The 14,455-nt window shown below is 38.5% G+C and overlaps 9 protein-coding genes across 9 annotated transcripts; 6 read left to right on the top strand and 3 right to left on the bottom strand.

The window, feature by feature from the left end:
- Positions 1 to 133: 133 nt before the first annotated feature.
- On the top strand, positions 134 to 1,464 carry BEWA_017670 (choline/ethanolamine kinase, putative; the record flags this gene model as incomplete). The annotated part of the gene is made up of 2 exons (XM_004828535.1): positions 134 to 1,295; positions 1,329 to 1,464. Exons 1-2 carry the CDS (start codon positions 220 to 222, stop codon positions 1,462 to 1,464), a joined length of 1,212 nt encoding a protein of 403 aa, XP_004828592.1. The 5' UTR covers positions 134 to 219.
- A 223-nt stretch (positions 1,465 to 1,687) lies between these two features.
- Positions 1,688 to 2,797, top strand: BEWA_017680 (choline/ethanolamine kinase, putative; the record flags this gene model as incomplete). Its single annotated transcript, XM_004828536.1, has 1 exon — positions 1,688 to 2,797. One exon carries the CDS (start codon positions 1,688 to 1,690, stop codon positions 2,795 to 2,797), a length of 1,110 nt encoding a protein of 369 aa, XP_004828593.1.
- Positions 2,798 to 3,046: 249 nt separating this feature from the next.
- BEWA_017690 (signal peptide-containing protein) lies at positions 3,047 to 4,135 on the bottom strand (the record flags this gene model as incomplete). The annotated part of the gene is made up of 2 exons (XM_004828537.1): positions 3,047 to 3,925; positions 3,953 to 4,135. The coding sequence occupies 2 exons, from the start codon at positions 4,133 to 4,135 to the stop codon at positions 3,047 to 3,049; spliced, it is 1,062 nt and encodes a 353-aa protein (XP_004828594.1).
- A 1,014-nt stretch (positions 4,136 to 5,149) lies between these two features.
- BEWA_017700 (haloacid dehalogenase-like hydrolase family member protein) lies at positions 5,150 to 6,176 on the top strand. The gene has a single exon (XM_004828538.1). It carries the CDS (start codon positions 5,300 to 5,302, stop codon positions 6,146 to 6,148), a length of 849 nt encoding a protein of 282 aa, XP_004828595.1. The 5' UTR covers positions 5,150 to 5,299; the 3' UTR covers positions 6,149 to 6,176.
- A 367-nt stretch (positions 6,177 to 6,543) lies between these two features.
- BEWA_017710 (hypothetical protein) lies at positions 6,544 to 8,076 on the top strand (the record flags this gene model as incomplete). The annotated part of the gene is made up of 1 exon (XM_004828539.1): positions 6,544 to 8,076. The coding sequence occupies one exon, from the start codon at positions 6,544 to 6,546 to the stop codon at positions 8,074 to 8,076; it is 1,533 nt and encodes a 510-aa protein (XP_004828596.1).
- A 780-nt stretch (positions 8,077 to 8,856) lies between these two features.
- On the top strand, positions 8,857 to 9,906 carry BEWA_017720 (kinase, pfkB family member protein; the record flags this gene model as incomplete). Its single annotated transcript, XM_004828540.1, has 1 exon — positions 8,857 to 9,906. The coding sequence occupies one exon, from the start codon at positions 8,857 to 8,859 to the stop codon at positions 9,871 to 9,873; it is 1,017 nt and encodes a 338-aa protein (XP_004828597.1). The 3' UTR covers positions 9,874 to 9,906.
- A 680-nt stretch (positions 9,907 to 10,586) lies between these two features.
- Positions 10,587 to 11,322, bottom strand: BEWA_017730 (Phosphoribosyl transferase domain containing protein). The gene has a single exon (XM_004828541.1). It carries the CDS (start codon positions 11,228 to 11,230, stop codon positions 10,661 to 10,663), a length of 570 nt encoding a protein of 189 aa, XP_004828598.1. The 5' UTR covers positions 11,231 to 11,322; the 3' UTR covers positions 10,587 to 10,660.
- A 798-nt stretch (positions 11,323 to 12,120) lies between these two features.
- Positions 12,121 to 13,122, bottom strand: BEWA_017740 (histone H3, putative; the record flags this gene model as incomplete). The annotated part of the gene is made up of 4 exons (XM_004828542.1): positions 13,068 to 13,122; positions 12,851 to 12,921; positions 12,723 to 12,815; positions 12,121 to 12,683 (listed from the first exon to the last, which is right to left on the bottom strand). Exons 1-4 carry the CDS (start codon positions 13,094 to 13,096, stop codon positions 12,121 to 12,123), a joined length of 756 nt encoding a protein of 251 aa, XP_004828599.1. The 5' UTR covers positions 13,097 to 13,122.
- A 38-nt stretch (positions 13,123 to 13,160) lies between these two features.
- BEWA_017750 (cytochrome C oxidase, putative) lies at positions 13,161 to 14,404 on the top strand. The gene is made up of 3 exons (XM_004828543.1): positions 13,161 to 13,910; positions 13,945 to 14,228; positions 14,265 to 14,404. The coding sequence occupies exons 1-3, from the start codon at positions 13,360 to 13,362 to the stop codon at positions 14,363 to 14,365; spliced, it is 936 nt and encodes a 311-aa protein (XP_004828600.1). The 5' UTR covers positions 13,161 to 13,359; the 3' UTR covers positions 14,366 to 14,404.
- The last annotated feature ends 51 nt before the right edge of the window (positions 14,405 to 14,455 follow it).

Consider the following 14,455-nt stretch of genomic DNA (forward strand, 5'->3'; position numbering starts at 1 on the left):
TTCCAAAATAGGGATGTCTAAAATTGTTCAGGCATATAACCAAATGTATCCAACATATAAACGTAGATGTCTAATGACTTTGCCGTTAATGTGTGGAATCCAGACCCCCATCCCATACCTTTTGATGGATTTCAGTTGTATGAGCTGGATTACTGTGCTGGTTTTAGGTTTAAACTTCTCTAAATACATTTTCTTGAATTCTACTTTTTTCCCGATGGAATGAATAAACCAGATATGATACATTATGAAAATTCTACAATGAATTCTTCAGACAAATCGCCAAATAATACAACTAGTGCACAATGTGATGATTCCACAAAGGGTTGTACTTTAAATATCGCAGATATGCATTGCTATGATGATCTGAAGGATTTGTGTATCAAAAATGTTCCATTCTGGAGTACTGTATCCAGGAGCGATATTGCTGTAGAGAAAATTGCCGCTGCATATACTAATGATGCTTATAAAGTATCTCTGAGAGCTAACTATGACACACCCGGTAATATAACTGAAGTTATGATTAAAAAAATATCTCCATACAAGTCCATATTATTTGACATTGATGATCATACTTTAATAGCTGAATTGCTAGGAAATCAAGAATTGGGACCAAAAATTGTAGGAAAATTTCAGGGGGGAGTAATACAAAAATGGATAAAGGGAGCACCGGTGACATTTGAAACGATTCATAACATATCAACGCTTGCCTCACTGGCACGATTCCTGGGTAGATTTCACAGGATAGGCACTGAGATTGCACCAAAACACCTAGACAGGACTCCCATGATCTTAAGACTGTTGGATAGGTGGTCAAAAAAAGCCCTGGATACAGCAAATAAGCACAACTTGGATCTTGATGTAGAAGGAATTATCAATGGAATCAGCGTATACAAAAGAGCTCTGAACAAACATCTTAAAAATAGTCACACGTTCACAAACAGTGTAGTCTTTTGCCATAACGACCCTGGTTATAGAAACGTTATAGATACAGGTCACGGGAAATGTTTCATAGATTTTGAGTACTCTGGATTTAATTATGTTGGCTGTGAAATTTCAAGATTCTTTTACGAGGCATCTATGTACTTTACAACGGGAGTACCACCCTACCTCATTTTCGAAGATCCGTTGGATATTGATTATACTCACCGGTCACTCTTTGTAAGTGTATATCTATCTGAAGTTCTTGGAAAAAACGTCTTACCATCGGATAAAACAATTATTGACGAATTTCTGACATCTCTACAAATACACTCCCTGGGAGTTTATCTTTATTGCGCACTTTGGCGCGTGACAATGTAAGCAAACCCTTCATTAATAACAGTTTTCAGGTTGTCCATAGAGGGAATCCAGCTATTTCCTAAATTTATCGATTTCGCTAAAGCACAGTATCAATTATATAAAAATCAGTTGAAAAAACTTATAGAGAATGGAGTAATATCCGAAGATGGTGTTGGTACATGTTGATTACCCATAGGCACAGAATCGCAGCTGGGCAATATCCAATGGAGTGACACGTTATTTCATATTAAAGTTTACTTGGGCCATTGATCGTTCTAAGATTTATTGGCTGCATTACTCTATTAGCATTACACATAGTATAATATACTCTGGTTTTTTGCCATGGTATGATCCGATCGTGGGGTGTCGCGCTTACGATATATAACAGATTTAAATCTCTTTTCTAACAATGGCTTCACAGGGAGGGACTCCTAAAGTAGTTGACTACTTTGTTGATGTAAATGAGCCTAATGAAATAAAAGAGATTTGTATCAATCATGTTCCACAGTGGAATGAACTCTCCAATGATTCCCTATCCGTGAGGAAGTACCTTTCTCCCTTTTCAAATCATGTTTTCAAAGTGGAGGTTGAGAATTCAAGCCGAACCATGGCCATTAACAGGGTATTGGTGAAGCTAAAACCGACAGATACATCTGATTGGTATGAGTTTGATTCTCAGTATACTGTACTAAAAGCGCTCGGTGAACATGGATGCGGGCCCATAATAATCCAGAAGACCGACAAGTTCATGATCCAAGAATGGCTAGAGGGTGATGTACTGGAATCCGATTTACTCAGAAGATTCAGTGTTTTCACGTCAATAGGAACATTACTCGCGAGATTTCACAAACATGGTACTAGGATTGCTCCAGAAGGTTATGATAGAACACCTCTTATGACAAAGATGTTGAATAAATGGTCACCGATTGTGAGGGAAAACATGGGTAATGAGAAATTGGAAGGATTGGATCTCAATGATATCTTTGATTCCCTTGATAAGTACAAAAAATTGTTGCTTAAGTTCGAAGGTAGCAATAATGAATTCGTAACTACCATAAGGCTCTGTCACAATGATATGTATTATAAGAATGTGATCGACTCAAAGCATTCTCTCCGTCTCATAGATTTCGATACAGTGGGTTTCAATTATATTGGATTTGACATCGCAAAACTTTTCTATGAAACAAACATTTGGTATGCTCCTGGAATACCACCACAATTCCGCGATGACAAACCTTTGAGTCATGAATGGAAGGTTATATTCTCTAGTTTGTACCTATCCGAACTCTTAGAAAAGGATATACCGCCATCAGATATTCAGACTATTGAAAAGTTTATGGAAGCGATTGAGATACATACATTGGGAAACTATATTTACTGGATGTTCAGACGTATTGTAATCTTGGTATCTTCTGAGTTTGAAGTATATGGTGGTTTTATCAAGGGAATCCAACTTCTGGATCGTTTGCGCAGAGAACAGATTGGTAAACTCGTGGAAAAAGGTTTCTTGCAAAAGTGAATCAACTTAAAATCGCAACTTCTCCCACCGGGGACAGATGACCAACGCAGATCACAAACGCACAAAATGCAGAATATTGCATAGTTTTCTCTAAAGTACATACAGGAGGCTGTTTTCACAAGACTTGGTAGAAATGAACAGCCAAGATTGTAATGTCTAGATAATGGATATATGAATATTCTAGAAATTCGATGACTGCATTTTAACAGCTGGTACAACAATGTAGTAGTGTTTTAGTGTGTAAAACTGTTAATTCAACAAAAATTTGAAGTTCTCTGGGAAGTTTTCTCCAGCCACAGTAACAAACTTATCACCTTCCTTCTTGAAGAAGTTGTGGATAATTTCACTGCTGCTGAATGAAACAACGATCAGATGTACATGAGTAGGCAAGCCTGCCTCATAGTGAACAGCAACATGTGAACAGTGTTGTTTGTCCTGTCTCTCGTACAAAACTTGACCACCAGCATGAACCTTGTCCAGGTTACGATACAGGCTAGGGGTAAACAATTTATAGTCAACGCCGAATCTAGCACCCTCAACAATAGACACGTCGTCGTGCTTGTCGCTAGCAATGTCAAGGGAACGAGAGTAGAAAGCGGACTTGCGGAGATTCTCAATGTATGATGGCAAGCTAACTGGTCCCCATTGTCCATCGGTTTTAATGAAGAGTTTGTGGTTGAATCTTGCCTTATCAACAATGTGAACACGGCACAAAAGTGGTCTGTCACCGACAGAGTAAATAAGAGAATAATAACCAAATACATCACCAGAAGAGGTCTCCCAGATGGTGTGTTCGCCATCAACAATCTTGCCGATAGAAGTTCCGTTTAGTGGAGAAATATTGAAGATACGGTGTCCGTTCTCGTCAGAAGCGTTTGTTAAGAACTTATTTTCATCGACTGCGTTAATATCCAAGGTAACCTTGTCAGAGAAGTTAAGCTCTACTGGGTAGTCCCTGTTGTAAATTCCATCATAGATCTCTTTGGTAGTCCCTGCCCATCCGTTGCACTTCTTAAAGTATCGGACTTTCTTGGATCCGTCCGGAAGTTGGACAGTGAAATAAGCAATGAAGGGCAAGGTGAAGTTCAAGATGAGATGAAAGTCAAGTGCAGATTCTCCTGCAGCAGCCTCAAAAAAGGTAAAACCATGTCATACAATCTTTGTCAAGACGAAATCCTTTACTGGTGTGTAAATAATCTCATAGAAGGGGCCGCTTCTCACACCCAAGTAGTTGAAATGTTCAAAATTTACAATGGTATTGTAGTCCAGCGTAACATCCAAAGCACTCACAAAGGAGCTGGAGCCAATAAATGCCAATATAGCAAACAATTTAAACATCATGACTATCTACAATCGAAAATAATGCTGGTCAGCCTCTCGGGACCAGGTACGTTGTAGGGTGTGTAACTCCCTGGGGTGTTCATGATTTTGATATCATTCCCTGCACTATTTCGATGCATTTCTGTTAAATATCCATGATTTTACACCTGAAACGGTATTAAGTTTCCATCCTGGCCTTACTATTGCTAGGCTAACCCCTTGAGTCCTGTGTTCGTACACACTGATCAGTCTCAACCAATACTATTAACTTTGTTTACATATTATCACTAGTTGATTGTAAAGTATAAATATGAATTTTATTTAAGTGTCATTCGTTGTGTGTGACTAACATGCAATCTTTTCGGGGGAATATGGTTGATTTATCTTCCAGCCCTAAGATCTCAGCACATCACTATCAATAGCTGATTTTCAGTCACTTAACCTCTAGATATCGTTTACATATGGTATAGCACATGAGGTATATGGAACTGCTATTGCATTAGGTTCCTAATAGAGCTTCTTGCTGACGGACATTACTTTGACTCAGCTAACCCCTAAGAATGTACCTACTGTGCAAGAGTGACTCGACATATATCTCAATGTTCCTAGTTACACGGTCTGAAACCTCATTGTGTAAAGTTTATGTAACTACTAACGGAATTTTCTGAAGATCATGATCTGCTAGATGGGATGCTCATGCGTACAAGTTCCGGTAGAAGGTCGAATCATTCAAATCCCTTCAATAATACCAGCTAGTATCAAAGCTAAGATTATCGTGAGATCCTTAATGATACTCCCTAGTTATGTAAGAAAGTCTGGAAGATGGTACCAGTTGGAAGGATGTAGAAAATTAACTTTAGGAGGGCGTCCTAATACGGAGAGCAATATTAACTCTACAAAGTACAGTTGGAATGAATGACTCACAGATTAACGTGTGATTTTCATTATACTCCTGTTTTTGGTATAACTCAAAAAAATAACTTCTATTTCGATTCTCATCCCCATAGTCGGTGTGACATCCGTCAATGTATTCGGTTATTCCGAATAGTTCTGTCTACATTCGATCCAATGGAGCATTGGCCTTAATACAAGTGTTCTACACGTTTCCTATTCTTGACTCGATATACTTCGTGACTCCGTTGGATAGAGAATTGACAGACAATGAAATAGAAACCATATTCAATGGTTGTCTCCGGTAAAGAACATTTTGTTAAGCCTGAAAGGCTTCCAAAATACTTTGGAATTGATGTGGATGATACTCTCCACACAGAAAATTCCGAAGCATTTGAAAGAAATACAGAAGCATTCGCCAAAGTGAGAGAAAAGGGATATGTACCCTTTATTTGCACAGCAAGGTCATTTGATTTTGCATTCAGAATGTTAGGAAAGGAATTTGTAGAAAAAACTGGGTACAAGGGATACCCAGGTGTCTATAACAACGGAGCCATCGTATATAACGATGAGGGTGTGTTGATTAATGCTGTAAATTTTACCAAGGAATTTATTCATAAGTTTTTAAAATGTATAGAAGAGGGTTTTGTCACAAGCAAGTGCATATTTTTCACAAAAGGTCCCTGCTATTCATTAATTGAGATAGATGATCTTTGGAAGGATTATCTTGCTTCTAGGGGACTTTCTGTCCCAGATGTTAGGACTGCCGAAGAGATATCAGAGATGGACATTGTCGCCATATCGATTAATAGCAAAAACGTCGAAATACCTTATTATATAGAGGGCGTAGACTACAACAAGAAACTAGCGAAAGCTGACTGGCTTTATACGCTGAATCCATCCGGTGTTACAAAGGCATCTGGAGTAACAAAATTTTTAGAACACTATGATATCCCGGCTGACAATTTTGGATTCATAGGCGATGGATACAATGATATAGAAATAATGAGTATGGCTGGAATCTCATTTGCAATCGGAAATGCACCTAATGAAGTAAAAGAACACGCCCAGTGGGTGTTAAACAAGACTTGTGATGACGGGGGTGTCGCAGAAGCTTTGAAACTCGTATACGACTTATAGAATAGCAACACTCTAAGTTTTATGTTAATTTCTTCTATGGACGATGTATTAGTTTGTATCTATGTTACTTCTATACTCCCCGTCGGCAGGAGGTGTTACTCCTTGGTTATCGGTACATGGCGATTATTGGAGGACTTGGGGTTAATTAAAATTATGCAGATTTATGATATAAATAGGAAATTGTCCAATTGGACGCTCTTAGAGTCCCCATTTGCACAGGAATCCTGCATTCCCTAATTTGCGGAAGAGTCTTCTACACCAAAATATTCATACATTGGAATTTTTCCATCTGAATTTTTGGTATCGTATCTTGTAGTTTAGGATATACTAGGAACCGTTGATCGGTAACAACTTATCTCATACGCTGCTTTGACTAGGTTTATGATACTTTAATAATGAGTCTCATTCCGACTCTCGCTATAGGAACAACAAATACCCATTGGGCCACCGTATTAGTGGCTTACGTTGAATGGGCTTACTTATCAAACCAAATAAACGAAAATGTCTACGAATCCATTACTGGAAAGATTAAAAGTCTTGCAACGGGAGTACCAAACCCACATTATAAGGATTTCATAGTATCTCTAAAAAAGATTTTAACCTCGGCTGATGAAGCCAAAGTCGTGGATATCATAAAAGAGAGTTGTATTGTCAGTCTTACAAATAAACTTTTGGTTAAACAGACAAACGAGTGGGTGATTAAGAAGTTGTATGGACATAGAAACACCCTTAGAGATCTGGCTCTTGATAATAAATACTTGTTCCAACTTAAAACTCCAGAAGTTACCACCCTTGGTTATAGGTTTGGTTCGTATTACACTACCCTTGCCGCTCTCCTAGAAAAGGTAACGTTTGATAGAAGATATGTAGAGATGGTTAATAATAATGACTCCTTGGGGTCATTCGTTGATGTTCATAAAGGTCCGTTCATTGATAGCAATTCGCCACCTGCGCAAGATTTTCTGGCAAAGAAACTTGAGCTATTTAATACAGCTACTTTCTCTAAAACTAAAACAAATTGGTTTGTAGAAACACTTTGTAGTCTTGCTGAATTTGGAGATTTTGTAGTTAATGATTTGAAGAGCATGTATGATCTTGGCGAAGTGTTGTTCGACAAGGATTCGCTCGAATCAGCAGGAAACGTGGCCAGTAAGGTATTGACACATCACTCTTCCGGTTTTTGGTTGACATTTGATGATTATAAAGAGATAATATCTCTGTTGCATGATCTATTTTCTAAATTGGATAATCTTCTCAAGCACCTTGACATAAAGAAATCTGTTATTGAAGAACATCTGGTAGCAGTTAGCTTTAATAAGGATAAATACCTGATTGAGTTGGAGTCCTTATTTGCGAGGATTTTTGATGGTGAGAGGAAGAGAGAAGTCTTTGATGAAATTTTCCATGAGGCGCCAGAGGTAGACAATATGATTTATAGAGTCGCTCAACAACTGAATAATGAGTATAGGCATGAAACAAAGCCAGTATGTTGTGTTGGATTTACAGAAGGTGTTGTTCTTTTCTTGGGGAAAATTATTCCTTTATTGAACTTCCCTCTCAGCATGATAACAGTTAAATTTTCATTCTATGGCTCTGATACTAAAGCAGACAAAAACAAGCAAGTAGAATTAGAATTTGATGAGTCCAAATACAATGGGAAAAGAGTTCTTATTTTTGATGATTTGTTGGAACAGGGCGTCACTACCGTAAAATTTATTGAACAAGCAAAAGCAAAGGTAAAGGCTATTGATTACAAAGTTTGCGTATTATTCACCAAAAACTTACCAGAAAACGTATATGGTGATCCTGAATTTGTGGGAGGTATACTTCCCAATGTATGGGTTGTAGGATATGGTTTTGATACCTTGTTCAAACATAGAAATGCTGATGCTGTAGGTTCCATCAAGGAAGAATTTAAAACAGAATAAGTTATTATCTGGACAACATGATCGTTGCTGATTCTTATATAGCCATTTAAACACGATAAATACACTATTATCTCTTTGGCAAATATTGCAATGAAGCTCAAAACACTAAACTATGCGGGAATCTCTCCACCCTAAGATTTGATATAAGTTATGGTAAGTATCTCTACATGGTTTCCTACACCAAGACGTGAGTTACTATCTTAATCTCACTCCTCCACGTGTATGGTACATCCCACATGCTCGTATCATTCTGTCTATGGGTGTTTATCTCGGAAGACCAGGTGCTATGGAATCTTCCTCAACGATTTATGCATACAATGTGCACGAGTATTTAGTCATGGCATCTGGAGGGTGGAATCCAGACTGGGAATGAAGTCCGGTGTCTTGGTACTGGTGCGTGATCTGGTACGGATTCTACACGTTGCCTATTGGTCTAATGTATCATTAATACTCCGAAATAATCGTAGGGGCTGGGTAGGGTGTCTATATTGTCTCCTGAGGGAGTGTTCAGTGTGACATTTGGTGGTATATGTTCTGCACCTCCATAGCCTCATTTCCAGTTACTAGATTAGACTTTTACCCTCAGGTTTCTGGTTTCATTCGTCTATAAGCTTGTGTACTTCCATGCGGGTCTGTTGTCGGTCCTCATTCCTGGACCCCATATACCTATTCTCCCTCTATCTGAGCCTTCTACGTTCTCATCGAGTATATTCTTATATTCGTGGTATTGAAAGTCAAAACTCCCAATTTAGTTAGCATTCTCGGTGTATTTGGTTGAAGATGGCAGCTGCTCACAAGGATAGTACCGTTCTCTGTTTGGCCGACCCAGTCGTCAATTTGTACGCCTTCGTCTCTGATGAGGTCTTGGCAAAGCACAATTTGGAGAAGGGTTCCACTGTGGTTTTGAGCCCTGAGGCTCTTGAGGCTGTTCTTAAGGACGTTGAGGTTGTGTTTACTTGTCCTGCTGGTATGTCTAATGTCGCAAGGGGCATGGGCTTTTTGGGCAGCGACGTCTCTCTTTTTGGTCAGTATGCTGATGATGAGAAGGGTGCTATGATTTCCGCTGGACTAAAGGAGTACAACGTGAAGGATCACTGTTTGGTCAAGAAGGGTGGTAGGAGTACCTACAACTACATCTTGGTTTCCAGCGATGCTAAGCGTGTTGTTCTCCCCGTTAGCGGTGCTTCCCGTGAAATTGACCCTGATCAAGTTGACTACTCAATTGTTGGAAACTTTGACTACTTCTTCATCTCTGCCTTCCAGTTCTGTGACGAGCACTTGCCCAGTGCCACCAGACTTGTCGATGAGGTTTTGAAGAGGGGTGTGAAGCTCATGTTCAACTTGGCTAGTGTGAGCTGCGTTACCAAGTTTTACGATCGTATCAAGCCTGTTGTTGAGGCCACTGCTGTTTTGTCTGGTAACGAGAAGGACTTCAAGAAGTTCTACGGTCTTGAGGACTCTGAACAACTTTACGCTCACTTGGCTACTCTTTGCACTGGTACTGCTGATAGCAAGTTTGAATTGGTTGTCGTTCAATTGGACTCAAAGGGTGCAGTTGTTTTCGAGCACGGCAAGAGATTTGACTTTGCTCCTCCTGAGCTTGGTGAGGTCGTTGATCTTACTGGTATTGGCACCTTCCACTTGGGTGGCTACTTGTATGGTTACTTCAAGGGCTATCATCCAGAAGTCTCAGCTAAGATTGGTGATGTTTTGGCTGTTGATATCATCTCAAGGTTAGGTTTGTTGTTGTCCGAGGATGCAAGATCCAAGGTCAGGGCCATTGAGGCAAAACTTTAGGTTGTATAATGCTGGCCTAGTGCCATTTATTTAACGAGAATAATTTAGTACAATAATTCTATGTTCATGTACTAAATCTGGTACTTACTAGTCAGATGTTCTCCGACCGGGTGTCAGGGAACTCTCTTTGTGCACCCTTCCCATTTTACAACTACCCATTATCTACTATGGTTGATAAAATGGTTCGGAATATGTGTATTTGGAATGAAAGAATACCAAGATTCTAGTGAAAAAAAACCGAGTATAGTATTGATAACACAAATTTGTTGTCAAGGATAATTAACTTATCCAATAATAACAAACTATTGGTAAGCTGATATAACAACACGTTCTGCTACCTCTTTTTTATTTACTTGTTAATGAAATGTGATCCTCTCATTAGAACATGCAGGACTGAGGAGATAGTAGATTGTAGTTATTGTCAGATAAAATACAGCATTATCACATATGTTTAATGTACTGTAAATGATCGTTTACTGTACCAAAAATATATAAAGAGCTATATACAATATAGACAAACTTGTACTCCAATTATGCTAGTTTTCCACGAAAGTAGAATAAAGTAAGAATGTTAAGTTGTATAACCCTACTCGTACAAACCAACGTACAAGAAAACTGCCACAAAGGACTCCCTAAGGGACATTGTAAAAGTATGACACAAAACCTAGATAGATGTCATTCTTGAAGTACTAAAGAATTTATGCAGCAAAAATTGCATGTATCACTAGTGCTTACATATACCTGAAAACTTTTCAGGTCATTTATATGTTAATTAGCATTTTAAAGATTATAACTCCTTTTCTAACTCAGGTTTTCCGAGTTGTACTACACTAAATAATGGAACATCACCAAATTTGGCTCTTCCATTTAAGCTAGGAAGTTCAATGACACAGGCAGCCTCTAGAATATTTCCTTCCATCTTTCTAACTAGATTGCAGGCTGCCTCCATAGTTCCACCACTACCTACAACATCATCTATGATTACGACCTTTTGACCAGGTTTTATGGCATCATCTTGTGCTTCCAAAAGGGACTTGCCATAATTGTAAACATAAGATACAGACAAAAGGGAACCTGGAAGTTTCTCTCCCTTTCTCAAAAGTACGAATGGAAGTCCCATTTCTAATGCCACTGCAGCGCCTACCACGAAGCCTTTTGCATCCACAAGGGCCAATATCTCAATATTATCACCATGCTTTTCCTTTAAATGATCAGCAATAGTAGTTATCGTTTGTTTAAACTTTTCCGTTTCTCTAAACAGGGGGTTTATATCAACAAAGTTGAGTCCTGGCCTGTGAAAATGAGGATATCTCTGGAAGTCATCTTCTGAAAGGGAAAAGTCCTTAAGGGTTGTCATTGTCTAAAATTTTCAAGAGCACAGTACAGACACTAGTATAGCTCTAATTAAAAATCCTTGTGGATACGTAGCCAGATATTAAAGAACAAACTAACGGCTCCGGATAAGGGAAGGTTATACTATTCCTTCCCGGATGGGGTGTCTAGCTATTACAAGAATTCTTACCAAAGCCACTGCGAACGTTTATAGATGAATTTTCCATCTTATTGATTAATTTCTGTTTAATGTTAACCCTTGTGGATTGTTAGTATATTATGATGTTGCACAGTACAGTGTTTCTGAGAATGACACCATTATATAAGCACAAATGACAGAGTAAATTGTTTAAGAAACAGTATAAGCAGTGTTACTTCAAATATTCGTCTAAAATTCTTGGGGGATGAGCTATCTCGGTATAACACTGCCTATGGAGCTTCACGTGTCGGATCCATAGTAATATCTATGGATTTCTGCCCGTAATATCCAGTCGTCTTTAGTGCTTACATAGAAACCATAGACTGTACATCTTTGAAGAATTTACAGGCTATATAACCGACGTCCGTGTTATCAAACATGTGATTTATTCTATTAGAAACTAATGCATAACTAGGACTATTAAATTACCGTTTGTGATTAGAATTCAATAATATAATAGAAACCTTTGGTTTACCGCCACTGTACCCGTTTTTATTATGTGTAGCACGCTGAGTACGGTGATCCTCACGTCACACTGTCCTTCCACCAAGGTACAGATTAGAACCAGAAGGATCAAATTACATGGTTATATTATGATATATACTCAGACTTTAGGTAACAAGTTAAATGGATGAATTTGATTCACTACAAGATTTAGACAGATAATAATGGCATTTCGGGGATAGGCGGATTTGATGCCCATGTTGAATAAAAAGCTATCTCATAATATTGAAAGATTCATACTCTTGTCTACCCCTACAGAACCTTGCTAATCTCATGTCATCTATTTTCAGTGTGATTCTTTTGGCGTGATATGAACACGCAGTAGAAATTTCTAATATTTTTGTAATTTCATCCTCTGTAGCAGTTTGGAGTGCGGAGAGGGCCTCAACAGTGAACTTTATCTGCCCTTCTCCCTTGTACCATCCTTGTGCAATTTCGCGTACGATTCTAGCAAAAGCTGCTCTGGGAATAAGATGGTGTGTGCTTTTTTGGTACGCAAGTATCTCACGCTCTATTCTGGTGAGGCCTCCTCTTTTGAATAGTCGACCTTTAGAGTCTTTACCAGGACCGAAATCATATCCCTTGGGAATTATTACATTTCCTTCTTTATCTACATGTGTACCATCTGACTTGTGAGGAAGCATTGTATTTATGCGATATCGTATAACGGCTTCCGTTGCTTCGAACTTTGTTAAGTTGCCTTTTTTAAACTCTTCTATCACCCTTGCGGGTGTAAGAACTACTGGCGGTTTCATAACGTGTTTGATTTTCTTTTCTGTATTAGTCTATCGTTTGCAAATATCTAAATCCGCACCTGTAGGACGCTGTTTGTGGCGTTTTTTAGGGTCACCACTGTCTTGAGCGGAGACCATGTTGGTTGTATATGTCTGATCTTCTGTATCTATAGCTATGGTTCGATATATGGAAAATGTGATGACATACCAATAGTTTGCTCTGAGGATCGTGATGGGCTATTTCCGGGGGATAGGTCAGAATATTGTGAAAAAAGGGACCTGTTTGGATGTGTATTATATATTACTGTGTATCCATAGAATTTATGATGAAATGTAAACGTGATAATATGGCAGGTGTAGATACGTGGTCAGATGTGTACTATGAACATCTAGAGAAGTAACATATATATTTAACACGATCTTACCCCCCCGAACCAGTGTTCTTATCATCCATTATGATTAAAGCGAAACATATCCTTTGGATATGACGACCTCCCCATCAGTGCACTGACGTTCTTAGTTATATCTATAATTGCGTATATGGATACTTGTCTTTTCTATTTACGCTAATAGATATTGTATTCAATATGTTTACATTTGTTCTTTTATAGACGTTTTAATTTCGTTTAATTCAATAGACTATTATCGTATATAAACCTTTCTATAAAATCTGAATAATTGTTGACATTTCATAGTTCGTCTTTGAGATTTTTCGATATGGTTTTCCAAAGACTACATCGCAGCATTAACAAGATTGCTGATAAAACCACGTTCGGCCATTCGGCAATCTTTATCAACATTTCTAGGTTTCACACCCAGCATGAACATTGTAGCAATAACAGTTTCTCTACAGTTTTGGGAATAAGTAAAAATCTTCACAAAATGTCCGCTAATTATGCGTTATTAAACAGTGTTAGGGGTTATATTCATTATACCACCCCGGAACCTCATGATTTCGAGCTACCTCTGGATACTATGCCAAAAGATGTAGATACTCTCATGAAAACTGATCCAGGGTTGATGGACTACTTTGGTAGCTATTGGTATTGGCGTATACGCGGGGAATCTACCTTGATGGACACGGAGTCTCTACCGCATAAGTCATACAAACAAATTGCCAGAGATTTAGGTATGCAAGTTGTTTCGGAACCTTCAGAACACATGCTTGGACTCTTAGAGCTCTACGAGTACCTTAAAAGTTCACCATTCGTCGGACCATTTGGAACTGTCAAAAACCCGGTGCTTGTTCCGTCGGTACTAACAGAAAGGTACGTGCTTATATTCATAAACGTGATAATGTAGAATTGTTGGTTGTACTGGTGGCGCTGGAGACCACGAACATGTCCCTCTTTGGTTTAGGTGTCGTGAAGGGTTTCTTTACAGATGTGGTGAATGTGATCAAATTTTCATGTTAGTACGTGTTTTATTCGCTTTACCGGATGGAGAAGATCCGTTCCCGTTGGATCAGGATGTAGATGATGTTTTCCATAAGGATATACTTGCAAAGGGGCATTTCAAGTGGAACTTTGGAGACTATGTTAGATGGCCCGTAGGAAATGCTACATACAAACAGCTATTCTTGCAAGGTGAGTATATATGTCTATATATATTTGTTTTACTAGGTAAATGGGGAAATCCGGTTCCTGAATCGTATCCCTCAGACACACCAGATACAGTTGACTCGCTCCCATTGGAAGAACATAATAAATACATACAATTTTAAAAATACTTCGGTATAGAAGTTATGTAATTGCTCATCTATATGAGGTTGTTTTGGTGTAGTATGTGTGATTGGTGTATTTGGTGTTGTTTT

The sequence above is a fragment of the Theileria equi genome, chromosome 1 (assembly GCF_000342415.1).
Source record: "Theileria equi strain WA chromosome 1, complete sequence".
Taxonomy (NCBI): domain Eukaryota; phylum Apicomplexa; class Aconoidasida; order Piroplasmida; family Theileriidae; genus Theileria; species Theileria equi.

Bases quoted from the DNA above. Each gene is read 5' to 3' on its own strand.
- BEWA_017700 (XM_004828538.1), top strand. From the start codon at position 5,300: ATGGTTGTCTCCGGTAAAGAACATTTTGTTAAGCCTGAAAGGCTTCCA.
- BEWA_017730 (XM_004828541.1), bottom strand. From the start codon at position 11,230: ATGACAACCCTTAAGGACTTTTCCCTTTCAGAAGATGACTTCCAGAGA.
- BEWA_017750 (XM_004828543.1), top strand. From the start codon at position 13,360: ATGGTTTTCCAAAGACTACATCGCAGCATTAACAAGATTGCTGATAAA. The intron at 13,911-13,944 runs GTACGTGCTTAT...GTGATAATGTAG, and splicing joins CCGTCGGTACTAACAGAAAG to AATTGTTGGTTGTACTGGTG. The intron at 14,229-14,264 runs GTGAGTATATAT...TTGTTTTACTAG, and splicing joins CAAACAGCTATTCTTGCAAG to GTAAATGGGGAAATCCGGTT.